The sequence below is a fragment of the Paramacrobiotus metropolitanus genome, unplaced genomic scaffold (genome assembly GCF_019649055.1).
Source record: "Paramacrobiotus metropolitanus isolate TYO unplaced genomic scaffold, Prichtersi_v1.0 Parri_scaffold0000040, whole genome shotgun sequence".
Lineage (NCBI taxonomy): Eukaryota > Metazoa > Tardigrada > Eutardigrada > Parachela > Macrobiotidae > Paramacrobiotus > Paramacrobiotus metropolitanus.
In genome coordinates, this window is record NW_026570260.1 from 715,117 (window position 1) to 729,576 (window position 14,460).

The following is a 14,460-nucleotide window of genomic DNA, read 5'->3' on the forward strand; positions in this document are numbered from 1 at the left end:
TGTAGATGCCCGGTACATGGTACCAAATTCGTGTACATGCACGAGAACTTTTGCTATCGCGCACTCCTAAACACATTCTTGTTTCGGTTTATGGCATTCTGTAGCCAGACGATCCGTATACACTGACGCGAAAACTGGTTGTGCGCGCAACATCCGGTTCGGGAGTTATGGCTATTAGAAAATTCCCAAAAGTTTAAAAGCATTCAGGTGTACCAAAAGTCTAATTATGGACCGATCTCCCTCGAATTTTGCCCGTAAATGCACATGGCCATGAAGATCGTTTTTACACCAATCCAGACTTCCATGATTTTTTTCAAATTTTAAAATGAATATTAAAATTTGAAAAACATGCTAGAATAGTGGATCGGTGTAAAAACGTTCTTAGAGGTTATGTGCATTTTTACGCAAAATTTGAGAGAAATCGGTCCATAATCAGACTTTTGGTACACCTGAATGCTTTTAAACTTTTTGGAATTGTCCAACAGTCATAACTCCCAAACCGGATGTTGCGCGCACAAACGGTTTTCGCGCCAGTGTACACAAATCTTCTGGCTACAGAATGTCATAAAACCGAAACAAAAATGTATTTGGGAGTGCGCGAAAGTGAAAGGTTTCGTGCATGTTTACGAATTTGGTACCATGTACCGGAAAACTGGAAGGCCGACTCTCGTTTTACCAGCCCATCAACGCACATGCATGGTGCACCACAGTTTATTTTATCGTGGAGCTTACACCGCCTGATTTGGAATAAGGCATTAAATGAGCAAGCAAAGAAAATTGACAGAATAGCGAAATGGCGGCCGTTGCACAAATACATCCACGAATCAATATTCTAGCCAACTGCCAAACTAACTGCTAGCGTATTCGCAGCCCGGCGGAATGCCGTTAGTCCGCACATACCATATTTTTCACATTAGAAGCCGACTCGAATGGAACGAACGGTCATGTTAATTAAAGAACGCGCTTACGATAAAAGACCCTTGTTCGACTATTCCCGTGAAATTAATCGTAGAAAGGAAAATGCTTTAGTGAGCTCCCGACAACGACAGTGGCACCCAAATAACCGTCACCTCAGTGATCAGACTTTTGCCGTTCCTTTTTCTTCTTTTTCTTCGGCTTTTTCGACTCTTCGCTCTCGTCGTCAGTTTCCTTTGGGGCCGATCCCGGTTCCGGCAGCTGAGCCACCCACAAACTAGTCTTGCGGATTACTTCCACAAGGGACTCCTCGCGGTCCTTCTTGCGGCGCTTCTTTCTCTCGTCTTCTCCGCCCATATTCCGCGAAAGGTCATCGACAATCTCCATAGCTGATGCGCGAATCTCCAGTTCTTCCGTGGATCCTGTCGATCCAGTCAGACGAACCTGCACCGCCTCGTCAACCTCCTCTTCTTCGTTAACAATCACCGGCAACTTAATCCCGGCCAGTCCCATCTGTCCCACAAACTGACTGTCATCCACCGGCTCCGTTTCCGACAGGAGACTTACCCGCTCCTTCTTGTAGTTCCGGTACGGCGCGAATCCCTGTGGTCCCAGCATACTCCCAAACAGCCGCGACTGCGAATGCGACGGACCCACATGGTGCAGTCGGTGATGGTCGGCGTGCTCGTGAATGGTGGCCAGTTTGAGGGGCCGGTCGCGGGAACCTTCCGGGTAGTGCTCGATGGTGTAGCCGGAGCGATGGTCTTTCTGGATGTAAAACCCCACCGGTGTCTGGACGCTGAGCTTGGTATGTTTCTGCTTAATGCGCACCCGGCTCTGCGCGGCCCGACCGACATCAGGGACGCAACCGTGCACGATGGGTGGGTACAGTTTCTCGATGTCGTCCAAAGTCTTTTGGTGGCGATAGCGCTCCTGACCCTGCAGCCAGTAGGTGTGCTTGTGAGGGATGGTGTGACGGTCGTCGAGATTATCGACAGTAGTGTAATCGGGGTAAACTTTCAGGGCTTCGTAGAATGCCTCAGTCAAGAGGATGCGATAGGGGGCGCTGGCGCTTTCCGCTAATTGGGCTTCTTCATGTGCAATACCTGTACAGTTACATTAAAAACTTACTTGGAGCTATTTTATCTGAAAATCTTTAGTATATGGTATAACTGAACAGTTACGCGACTTACTATACTTTGGCATATTTTGAAGATAACGCAGGAGGCATGATAGCCGTGAAACTACACATTACACTTTTCTAGCGCCTGTTCATACTCAAGTAACGCTTCGAACTTCCACATATTCAAATGCATCCCATACAATACCGCATTCTGAGGACATTTGACTAGGTATAGAACTGAGCTGTTGACTGACCGGTGACGGTAAATGCCCGGTGGTTATTCCCGTAGATACCCGCCACAGCCGGCCCACACGCCAGTCCAATGCGCACCTCCATACGATCCCAGTCAATGTCCAGGAGATCGGCTTTCCAGGCCTCCACCAACAGATCTAGCGCTAGCGTAGCCATCTTGGCGGCGTACTCCACGCCGCCACTGGGAATGGCCGCCACAATGGTTACACTGTCGCCGTTGGGATGCAGTCGGTGGATGTTGCGGTCCGGCGGCAGAACTTGGTCTAAAATGTGGAAGAAGCGGTTGGCGAAGTACAGTACGGCGTCTCCGTGGGCAACGGCGCACAGGCCGTCATAGTTGACCAGCGAACAGTGCAGAACATAGACCACCTGATGGAATTTGGGTTCGATGCGGTGGCCTTCCTCCTCGGCGTCGTGCACCCACTGGGTGAGGAAGTCAGCCTCGGTGCGCGATAGTTCCTTGATCAGCTCGACGGTCTCCTCGCTGTTCTTGATGATACTGCGCTTGTAATGCTCGATCTGGGTGCGGGTGTTGACGATAGTCAAGTCGGCCAGACGTTTCATCTCCGAGCTGGTAGCGCGCAAGATGTTGCGCAGCTCTACCATCTTAGGTCGCTCCTGGGGATCTGCCAATCAGTCAGCTATGTTATGACGATCGTAACATAAGTTTGCTATTTAACATCATGATTAATTGGTGTTGATAGATGCGCCGCTATATGCAAACTTAACCCACCCGCAGACCAGCCGGCTTTCATGATTTCGATGATGGATTTCGGTATATTGAGAGCTATCTGCTCCGGCTCTTTAAAGTCCAGAGGACGGATCGGACGGATTTCACGTTTAATCATGGCAAAGAGTTGCTCATATGACATACTGTACGGTATATTATTATACTCGTACGGAAGATCTCGCGTCATCACTTCGAAGACGATCACCGCGAAACTGCAAAAATCACCAATCAGCCAAATTTGCATCGCTTTGACGTTCAGAATTTCTGCCGTAGCTCTCCGATGGCCTTTTGTCAAAGCGCTCAGTATTTAATCCAGTTTGAATTACGTTGCACTTTGGGTGACCTTTGCGAGCTATTGTAAATACGAGTTTTACAAGTCTGACCTGTAAACGTCACCCGCCACCGTCGGCAGATGCGGTTCGTCCCGGCTGACCGCAGTTAAGATCTCCGGCGCCGACCACAGCAGCGGCGGAAAGTAGACTTGCTCTTCCTCCGAAGACAGATGGGCGTTCAGGACGCGCTCGCGGTTGCGGAATTTGTGCATAAGATTCTCGATTTCGTTGACGTGCCTGCAGAAGGCGGAGCTGAGATGAGCAGTACAGCTGGTACAGAGGACGCTGTGAATTGCTGTACCAATCGGAGATACGTGTCGTCCAGTCAGCTTCCAGGAACACAACGGAACTGCGAAGGTTGCCGTGCACGAATCCGCGAGCATGGAGATACGTCAAGCCCTCGGCGATGCCTTTCACCATGCCCACTTTGATGGGCGCATCCAGTTCGTTGCGCTTGTTGTCTAAAGCGGTGCGCAGATCACCCAGCGGACCTAAGCAATGTCAGTCTTTGGTAACTTTGCCCATGGAACTTGGTTCGTTGCATAGTTTGTTCGTGCTTGATATTCTGTCTGATCACAAAACGTTTTAATTTTGTACTTGATAATACGGGATTGCGAACTTAGTCACTGACGGTAAGGTAGTGGAAATTCAAAATCTCGCTTAAACAAGTGGCACTTTCTGACAATGTTGGCGGCATTTTGTCGCGCCGAGCGACAGATGACAGTCAGATGTCACATAACACCGCGACATCTGTTGTGCCAGCAAGTCACGAGCAATCGATCGCCTTAATTAAGCTCTATGGGCTCTATGGGCTCTACTTATCGCAACTGTTGCGTAACCGTCGGCCAAATGACAATGGGACAAACCTTACAGAACTGACAGACTGCAAAGCAGACTGACTGGAAGATGGAGTGCTCCGTCAAGCCGAAGAAGTGCACCACGTTGGGATGGCTGATATCGCGGATCATGCGCACCAGGCGCAGTTTAACGCCGCCACCATGGACATTGGTGAGGAACATGTCCAGTCTGGTTAGCATGACCACATCGGCACGGTACTCGCCCACGACGAAGAGAGGACGCGCGTGCCGGCCCTCTAAATATTTGCGGAAGTGCATCATGCAGTGGTACTTCTCGCGCGAGGCTTTGATAACGTGGATGCTGTCGTCGGGAATGACGTACAACTGGCGCATGATGCTGTCCATGGTCTGGCGGCGCCGTTTTAGCACAATGCAGAACACTGTGACGAGGATAATAATGAGGACTAAGGAAAGGACTGCTGCCACTATTGGCCTGAAAGTGTAACACCAGCTCTTTGCAAATTAATTCAGCTGAAAAATATAACTTATATGAACAACATAAATTTGCTATATTTTTATAAACTTAGCAAATGAGAGACCATCCCGTGAGCGGCACATTCGATGTTAAAGGGACCGCAAATTCACTGCGGGCACGTATGCATAGATTACTGAACAGGGCTTAAAAAGCGTTTCTTAATTTTGTGAAGAAATAATTTAATTTAAAATTTCGTAAATGCATACGTACTGGGTACTTAAGATATTAGATACAAAATATTTGTAAAGCATGGCAGATAATTGTCAGGTATGGCGAATTAGATGAATGTTTAATTCATTGCAATGAACTTTACCATGGATCATACGTGTAGACCTCATCCTGCAGCTTCTGCAGAAGCAAATCCCAGACGCTGGTCAGATTGTCGGGACCGCAGCGCATATTTTTCAACTGACTCAGCACTACGTTATCGTAGGCGCTCTCGTTGAGGATGTAAAAGTAGTGCGCATGGATAATAGCGTGGGCTTCCTGGCTAAGGTGCACCCAGCGCAGAAAGCGAGCCGTCTCCACCTGACTAAGGCAGTCCAAGGCAAGAGTGCCGCTGGGTGCCCCGCCATAGACGATCAAGTTCACCACACTGGCCGGTTGGTAGGTGCTGTCCACGCCGTATCCCATACAGATGACGTCACACCCGGTACCCGCCAAGCTAGACCCATCCACCTGCAGTGGAGGGCCTTAAACCGCTGACCTTTCAAAATAATTTTCTAATTGGGCTTCATAAATTTCTTAAAGTAAACTGGTTCTTCGCTGAACCAGCCGAAGAAATTTTAAAATACGAGAAAACTTTTTGGTACGATAAGTGCACAAGTACCGTCTCGGCACTGAGTTCCACAAGATTCCCGTGGGAATCGGGCACGGCGCTGAGCATGCAGTCGCCCACCTCCGGATGACAGTTTTTCGCGTAATCAGCATAGCTGACTAAGCCGATGGAGTTGTTGGCGGCGATGACGCCGCTGAGCACGCCCAGCGATGTCAGACCCGTGTGGTAGCCCGTTTGCGGCGCGGGCGATGAATTGGCAGCCATGACGTTGTTCTTCCATAGAAAGGGATACACGGTCACCTTGGGTAGATCGGCCGGCATGTACCGGTCGATCAGCTGCGTCATCCAGTAGACGGCCACTTCACTATCGACGGTGGTGGCGTCCTGGCGCACCCATACGTTGATGGTGTCAGCCGGGAAGGTGGGCAGGTTCAGGCCGACGGTGCGCAGTGATTGGTCGCTCCAGTTCACCACCTGCAACATGGATGACCGGTTTCACACCTGTTGATCATTTGGGTTGTATTCTTACAAGTCAGGAATGCTAGCCCTCGCAATTAATACGACTGCTGAAGTAGTAGGAGAGTAACGATCCCAGTTGCGGAAGCGCCGGTAATATTGTGAACTGATGGTGCCATGATCAGCGCGATCTCTCGGACTAATGCGCGGAGCTGGGCTCAGCCGTGTCAACCCTTTTTGGCTGCAAGTTTCCTGTTCTCGTTTGAAAGCAGGACAAGCGACTGGTGCGGCTATTTTTTTTAAAACTTATCGTAATCGTGTCGTGATCGCACTGCTATGTGACTAAGTTTATAACCATGGATTGCGAATTCTAGTGGGATAAGGTGGCGATATTCCGCCATGGCTAGTCTCTAGCAGCTCGGCCGCTACAATATTTTATCACTTACACCCGCACTGTACTGCAGCAATAAAACGAGCGTGGGCTAATGCGATCCTACACCTCACAGAGGGACTATAGACTGATGTCTCCTCAATGACGTGGTTTATCATCTACATCGATTAGGCCTCACCATGGTCAGCCACTGCTTTTCGTTTCCTTCACCACAAGCACAGTATATGCAACGGAGTTTGGGGCAAGCCACCCTGATTTGATTATAACTGAACTGATGTTAAAGCACCGCCTAACGTTGACCTTTTCATTTTTTTTAGCCAGTAATTACATACTATCGTGTATCGTCGTGCATGTCCCCATCAACCGTTAGAGCGATCAGCGCCGCCGAGGCATTCGGCACCTCCAAATCGCCAGCGCCGACTGATCATCGCCTTTCCCTATGCGCTTTCTCCTCTGTCTAATTGTGTCTATCGATTCATGAATTCATGACCTGTGTCGATAAACATAATATACCGGTAACTGCAACGATTCAGTTTAACGGTGCAGTGGCTTTGGCGACGCAAATGCGAAATACAGGTCGAATAATGACGCATTATTGTAAGATCGTGGTTGTGTAAAACAGGATGTGTGCGCTACCAAGTGAGCACAAGCTCCTTCGATAGAGAAGGAGATAAGCTAGAGTCAGTGCTGCTACTTATTACCTAATGACCCGTCTGCCCGTAGGGACTTGCTGTCATGACCCTCGTTATTTCATACGCCAGCAGCTGTACATATCTCACGGCGTTGTTCGACTGGTAATTTTCCAGTGCTATGCTATCCTACGGTTAATTGCGTACTGCCATTGATGACCTTTACGTCTATCGTCGTGGCGACTGACCGTCAGATTGAAAATGCCGACAATCTGCTGTGCTGTGAGGGACAATTGCGGGGTATTGCGCAGCGTGTGCACCAACGCCATAGCGTCGACGAAAAGCGGAAAGACGACGAGATGTCGGTTGATGCTCATGTAGGCCTTCTCTTCCGTGGCAAAGAAGTAGCCGCGCTTAACCACAAAGTTTAGCGCTGCGCTGGTGGTCGGACGGGACGGTGGAAACATGATCTGGGCAGCGCCGCCGTTGCCCGTTAAACACTCGTAGCTGGTGTTGATGCGGTCGCGGACCCCGCGGGCGGTACGGTACGCCGACAGCAGGTCGTCCATTACCAGACGGTACACGTGCTCGCCGCGGCCCCGCAGTGTTGTGTATGTCGTTGTATTGAGTGTCATCATGGCGAGGACGGGGACAACGAACAGGCTAAGGATCAACAACTCCATGGTCGGACATTCCGCGCGCTGGTTAGCGCAATCCTCAAATAATTCCTTTTATCGGTGGAATGATTCTCTTTCGTTACGCTAGCCTAATAAATTTTCAGCAGCCAACAGGGTGAATGGCAGGAGTCAATAACGCATATTGTAGTCATTTGCAGATTGCGCCAGAAACATTATGTGATGAACACGCAACCTCATTTTACACTATTTGCAATTTCTTATTATCGACAGTTTCAAGATACCAAATAATGGCCGTTTAGTCTTGAGAAACGCATCCATTTTGTTCTTATTTTTGTGCCAGTAATATTGCTTGCGTAGTAATACGTACTATATTCGAGCTGTTCATACTAATGTTAACGTTAACATTCAATACACAGGATGACAATTAACATTACTTTAACCCCCTTGCTTTAATACTCGTACTCGTACGTCTTCTCACTGAGTTACCAACTTACCATTCAATAATGATAAAGAGCGTGAGTACAGTATAAAATTACTTACTTAAGCCGAATGGTAGAAGGACTGTACGTACGTACCATATTTACGTACTAAATAAATATCGATTATTTTCCATGCTAAGCATGATAAGTGGTGAATGCCAATTTAAACTGTGAACATCAGGAACCATAGAACAGAACATGTGTTGCCATGGTGGAAACAAGAAAGGTTACGTATAAGCATAATATTACTAAACTAACAGGTATCCAATCGAACTTGCACCGTGTACGATGACGTCACGGTAGGGGAGACGATCAGTGTGTCGCAATTGACCACCCCTGCGGGTTTTGTGTTTATCAAAACTTTCAGTTTCGTACAATCCGCTCGTACTATGGCTCAAAAAATGCAGAAAAAATTTTAAGTTTGTGAAGTGAAAGTAGATAAATAAAAAATTGTCAGATAAACGAAAATTTTATGACTTAAGTAATTCTTGTTCATCATAGAGGTCTACGAGACAGTTTGCCCTATAATTCTTTGCTAAACAAAAATCACTTGTTTTAATCAAAATATCCTGCTTAATGGCTTTGAATGATTGATTAAATTTTAATTGTTTTGTTTGTTGAATGACTGATCAAGGTTTTGGTCGTTTCGTTTGATCACAAATCAAAAACCAACGAATTCCGTTTAGCATGGAGGTCTGTGGCAACCGCCCCATAGACCTCAATGCTAACGAGAATCTAAAAATTTTGTTTCCCTGACAAGATTTCATTTCCCAGTTTTCATTTCACAAACTTAGAAGTTTTTCTGCATTTTTTGAGCCATAATACGAGCGGTATGAGGGAATTTGAAAGTTTCGATAAACACAAAACCCGCAGGGGTTGCCCACTGTGTCGCACTGTGCGTCTCCTCTACCGTAACGTCACACTAGTTGATTGGATACCTGTTAGTTTAGTAATATTATGGTATAAGACTTTGTCTTATTTTGGCGTTACACGTGCAGTAAGTATTTTGCGGACATCAGTCCTTTATTGAAGTCGCACTTCGGCACAAAAGTCAGAAAAAACATTTCCGCAACAATAACTGCGATAATCGGATTGCTAAAAAACAATAATAAAAATTCCTAACTCGTTACAGAGTACGTAGGTAGTCAATATACATTTACAAATATCTGATATATAAATATATGTTCAAAATCAGGCTAAAAACAATGCACACCGATCAGCAGAATCAGCGCGGCACAATGGACCAATAGGTTAATGACAACAATAGTACCACAGACAAGAACAAATCCACACTGAATAAAGAACCAGTACGGGCAACACCAATTACGGTTAAATTACTTGAATTATTCACTACAAGGGACTACTTGTTGGCGGCACGAGCAGACTGTGTGCGGCGCAGTCGCGGCGGATGCCGATAGCCGGGATGGGCCTCCTGGAGGAGATACTCCTCTAGGTACTCCTTCTTCCGCCCCACCCCCGGGTATCGCAGCTCAAAGGCCTCCGAGCGGCCTTCGTCGTTGAAATCGTGCAGAATATGCGTGGCTTCTTCCACCGTAGCGCTGATAATATATAACAAAAGCGCCGATCAGATATCCTGTAATTTTCGAGCAGCTCGCAGTCTCATGAATTCTTAAAATTTAAAAATTGTAAAAACTTTAATTTGTTTATTTTTATTCACTATTTTCATAACTGCTGACGTGTTTCATTTTTATCTAATAGCTGCGCGCCTTCCCGTCCCTGCACCTTCGTAAAAGGCTACTTATACGAACGGGTTTTACGTGCTTCCAACTGTTAAAACAAACTTATAATAAAACCAATTCTTAAAAAAATGGTTGCGTGGACAGAAGTACTGTTGCAAGACATTTCAGTGCTTTGTGAAGTACGTAATAAAAGGCGATAACTTACTCGGCGGGCAGGATAGTGGCTCCCGCAGACTGCAGGCACCGTTCGTAGGATCCCCGGCGCTCCGTCAGCGCCTGGGTATTGACACGCCAGCCGTGAAATGCGTGCAGGCCGGTGCGGATTACGCGGAGGCGCCAGTAGTGGCAGGCGGTGGCCCAGCGCAGCTCCGTATCCGACAAGCTGCCCATCAGTCGACCGGCTTTGGCGTTGCCCCACTCGTAGTCTTCCTCCTTTTAACGTTCCAACAACAAATATCACATCCTCATCTTAACATCATATCCCGTCCTTCTAGGTTCGTTTTATAGTTTTTTTAATTGTTAGTACTACTTAATACTACTTATGCCACTGACGCGCACAGAATGTGACATCACGATCAACATAAAATGGATCCTTGTATTACTATCAATCAGGGAAATTACGTACCGGTAGCAGGTATCCTGCGCGCAGCGAATCACCGATATACTGCGGGTGAAGCACCCATTTGCCGACAGCGCAGCACACCATGAATTTCTCAGTGAGATAAGGCCGGCTGCACAGCAGGTGCGTCACCTGGGGATCGTAGGCCGAGCCCTTAAGCTGTTTAGCACCGAGGGTGGCGATACTCTGGACCAGATACTGCGCCAGCCGACTGTCCGCCTCTGAGTTGGCCGGTCGGCTAAACATGAAGAAGAACTGCGACGGATCCCGCTGCAAATGAAAAAGAGCATTTCCGATCAATAACAAAATGCCTTTCGGAAAGCCGGTGCCTCAACTCAAGACCACACTAACCACAATCTGCGCAATATTAATAACCAAATTTGTCCAATCAAGTTAACATAAGCAGGGAGAAAGCAAAAGACAATCCACATTTTACTCATTAGATTTATACGACGAAGTCTAACAAAATCAACGGTCCCAAAAAAACAGACTGCAAAGAAAACTAAGGGCATACTGACGTGAGAAAAATTGTCTGGCTAAATAAATCCTGGCAAAATATAAAAAAGCAAAGCAAATACAAATAAAATTAAACTGACAGCACAAGGAATCAATGTCGAAATCATTACCATAGCGCAACTCAATTTTCTTAACGAACCTTGTGAATCTCCACAGGCGACGCCTTACCCACTCCGTTGACTTGGCTCTTACTGGCACTCCGGGCCAACGCCACGGACGGTCTGTAAAACGCATTCATTAATCTGATGTCAGCGATCCCATCCACCCTCGCCTCACCGTGCATCATCCCACGTCACCCTGGGAGCACGGGGCTCACTGCGCTGGCACTCATCCAGCATTTTCTTAGCCAGGCCCCGACCGGCCGGCAGTGCCAACCGGTGGTGGGGCCGTTGGCTGGGGTCATCGCGAGCGGTCTTATCGGCGGCGGCCGAGGTATCCCCACTGGAGTTGGTGGTGCGGGTGGCGTCCGGTTGCAGCGCCAGGATGCGGCGGGCCAGGTGGGAGGTGCTGGATCGGCGGGGCGAGCGCTGGGGACTGGTCACGCAGCTCTCGGAGGAGGAGCGGCGGAACATGTGCGGGACACGCTTGGATAGACTGCTTGGAGTAGCTAGACATAGGTAATACAGTTTAGCGAGGAATGATAAAAAACATCATGAGCACCGAAAGATGATTCTACTTATGAAATCCTTTCACTTCCATAGCAAGGACCTACCGGGTGGTTCGGGATATTGGTCCAACTGCGGCTCCGACGGTCCGGTAGGAACCTGCGGTTTCTCATTGCGGTCCGATTCTTTGATGGGACTAAGATCGAATTTCGCAGCGGAAAAGGCTAAAGCGTAAAATGTCGTCAATAACTCAACGACATCCCAGCGTGCAACGGAATACGCAAGCAACTTCAACACTGCGTTGAACGTTATCTGAGATTAATTACCCAGTAGCGATCACTTTAAAAAAATAATACTCAAAATAAAGTACAACAATAAACATTAAGGAAATAAAGAGTAAAACAAGGACAGTTCGGATAACTAAATCAGCATTACAGCTCAAAAATTAAGGTGATTTCAATGGCAAAAAAAGTAAGTAACAAAGTAACTATAGAGCAGAGAGATAAGGAAAATGGAACTTACTGCGCACAGGTTTCTTCGGCGTGGAAGTAGCCAGTGCGCAGTCAGAGTATGTGCGCTTGACACCGGCCCGCGCCCGCTGCTTGGGATCGGGCGAAAACAACAATTGCGCACCGCCGACACCTTCCCCTTCCACCTCCCCCAAATGCGTGATATTTCTCTCCAGTTCCGCGATGGTGCGCATTGTGGTGTCCGCCGAGCGTGGCGACTCCAGAAGGTATTGTTTCCAGTTCAGACAGACTCCTGCGAAGGAGCAGATGAAGTTTAAACACAGCGAATAAGTATCGACGGGCGACGCATGTTTTACGTTCGCGGGCGGAATCCAGCAGCCAGTCCAACCGGAGAAAATGGCATCCTGGGGGGTAGTTTTCCGTGTCCTCCGGAAGACGATTGCAAAGGACATGGGTCAATCCAACAGTAGGGGCGTCAATGTACAGGCCACCCGCCGCGGGATCAGTGACTAGATCGCGACACTAAAAGAAATCCAACTTTTAGGTAAAATCGCCATTTGGAAAGCAGCATAAAATTTCCAAGGTAAACTTAAAATTTTCATATCAAAAATTCTGGCCACATACAAATAAAATCTGTGACCACACAAAAAGATATACACGGAAGGAGGCTTGGCAGAATCGATTACGTACAGAGGGCAGTAGGACTTCCAGCACTACTGCGAAACCTTATTTTCAGTAGATGATCCATGAACATACATCGGAAACGAGAGTACAGAAAAAATGAATGAAGTTGCTTACGGCTTGGAGTTGACTAGCCGGCATGGAAGTGGCCAGCTCCGCAGCAATATGAATACGCAAGCCCTGGAAGTAAGGCAACGCGGCTTTCTGCTGGTGGATGTGGACGAATTTGGCTCGCTGGGCGCAGTCGCCTTCCAGCATCTGCTGCCAGAGATCCCGCACCCACGATGGCCGGACGACGGCCATGCGTTGCTCCACGGCTGCCTGCGCCAGAAACCAACAAACGATCAACGACGTACAGCCAACCAATGGAAGTAAATCAATAACAATACAAGAATAAAAAAGCTATAAAATCTAGTAAAACGTTTGTCCATGACCTAAAATACTGATAATGAAAACGAATGACGGAAGCACTTACGAAGTACTTGGGAGTCCCGGCCTGCGCTGCCACCAAATGCGTGCAAGAGCTACGCAGGTGACGGCTAACGCGGCCGCCCATTATCCGGATCATCTCATGCAGCTGCATCTACAAAAGCATTTCATCAACCACACTGACCGTGAGTTCAAGGAAATTTTTACTGTTGGAACTTGGAAAACTGAATGAATCGGTGCACAATATGACCCATGCCGACTGCAGTCATTGACGATTATTTCAACAAAACAATTACAAATTTTCAAATGACATTCCGCGGCATACGATTTAATCGACTGTGACCTACTTTTATCCGTCAAGCACACTCAAAGGCGGAAAATTTATCAGTTAGACCAAATCTAGGTGTACACAGTAATTACATGCATGTTTGATCAATAAAAATTAACTGAACGACTCCAACAGTGGGAGAGCAGGTCGAATTTTTTTCAATCATTTCTGCTATTTTAAAAAAAAATATTTCCAGCAATAGATAATGAACCCCAGAATAAATCACTATGGCTTCTTTAAAACGCATTCTCAATTTTTCAACGTGAACGCACCTCTTCGGATTTGGGTAATCCGGACAAGCAGACGATCATCTTATCCATGATCCCGCTGTAAACAGGAAGATACTCTTGAAAAGTCAGTTTGGACGGCAAATTGCTCAGACTCTCCGCTCCCCTCATCCTAAGAAAAAAACGGAGACATAGTAATAATAAACGAAAAATTCGGCGGGAATCTCAATTCTACCAGCATTTTCCCTCCACCAATTGGTCGAAACTGGATCCTTGGAATTTCTCACAGACAAACAAGGCCTCGGGATACTTATGCAGCATATCCCCCACATCCTGCGGCAGCACCCAGCGGGCATTGGCGTCCTTCAGCGCAGCGCTGCGAGGCGCTTTGGTCACGGACCCGGGGCGATTCCTGCTGCTTTTCGGAGAGTTTTTCTCTGTTGGTCGATTCATACTCTACAAACAAAAAAAAAGTACACCATCTTTCAAAATATGCCAATTCGCCCAGGACATTACGCTCAGGCTTTTCACAGCATTAAACAGCTGGAAACTAAACTGAAAACTCAAAAACGTTGAGAAAGCTTACCGTGAAGGCGTCTTGGAAAGATTTGCGGATCTGGGCGTCGGCAGCAGACTGCGCCGTTCCTGGTATTTCTGCAACAAAAATTACATCCATCGCCAAAATAAAGCGGCCAGGAGGGAAAAGCAAGGTGAGTGCGTTAGAAATATAAAAAATTTAATCTAAAAAAGTGTGGAAAAATTAAAAAACCAGAAAAATGGTAAAATGCGAAACGAATCTAACTTGCTTATATGCTATGCCATGCTTATCG

At 47.3% G+C, this 14,460-nt stretch overlaps 2 protein-coding genes across 2 annotated transcripts; both read right to left on the bottom strand.

The window, feature by feature from the left end:
• Positions 1–726: 726 nt before the first annotated feature.
• On the bottom strand, positions 727–7,972 carry LOC129590364 (uncharacterized). Its single transcript, XM_055485559.1, has 9 exons — positions 7,187–7,972; positions 5,514–5,936; positions 4,998–5,362; positions 4,224–4,642; positions 3,654–3,843; positions 3,404–3,589; positions 3,024–3,232; positions 2,293–2,916; positions 727–2,021 (listed from the first exon to the last, which is right to left on the bottom strand). The coding sequence occupies exons 1-9, from the start codon at positions 7,619–7,621 to the stop codon at positions 1,072–1,074; spliced, it is 3,801 nt and encodes a 1,266-aa protein (XP_055341534.1). The 5' UTR covers positions 7,622–7,972; the 3' UTR covers positions 727–1,071.
• Positions 7,973–9,065: 1,093 nt separating this feature from the next.
• Positions 9,066–14,441, bottom strand: LOC129590516 (DNA topoisomerase 2-binding protein 1-like). Its single transcript, XM_055485785.1, has 13 exons — positions 14,217–14,441; positions 13,866–14,086; positions 13,676–13,802; positions 13,122–13,229; positions 12,764–12,967; positions 12,322–12,487; positions 12,018–12,257; positions 11,603–11,719; positions 11,167–11,497; positions 11,030–11,111; positions 10,381–10,644; positions 9,961–10,187; positions 9,066–9,614 (listed from the first exon to the last, which is right to left on the bottom strand). The coding sequence occupies exons 1-13, from the start codon at positions 14,304–14,306 to the stop codon at positions 9,416–9,418; spliced, it is 2,376 nt and encodes a 791-aa protein (XP_055341760.1). The 5' UTR covers positions 14,307–14,441; the 3' UTR covers positions 9,066–9,415.
• Between the last annotated feature and the right edge of the window lie 19 nt (positions 14,442–14,460).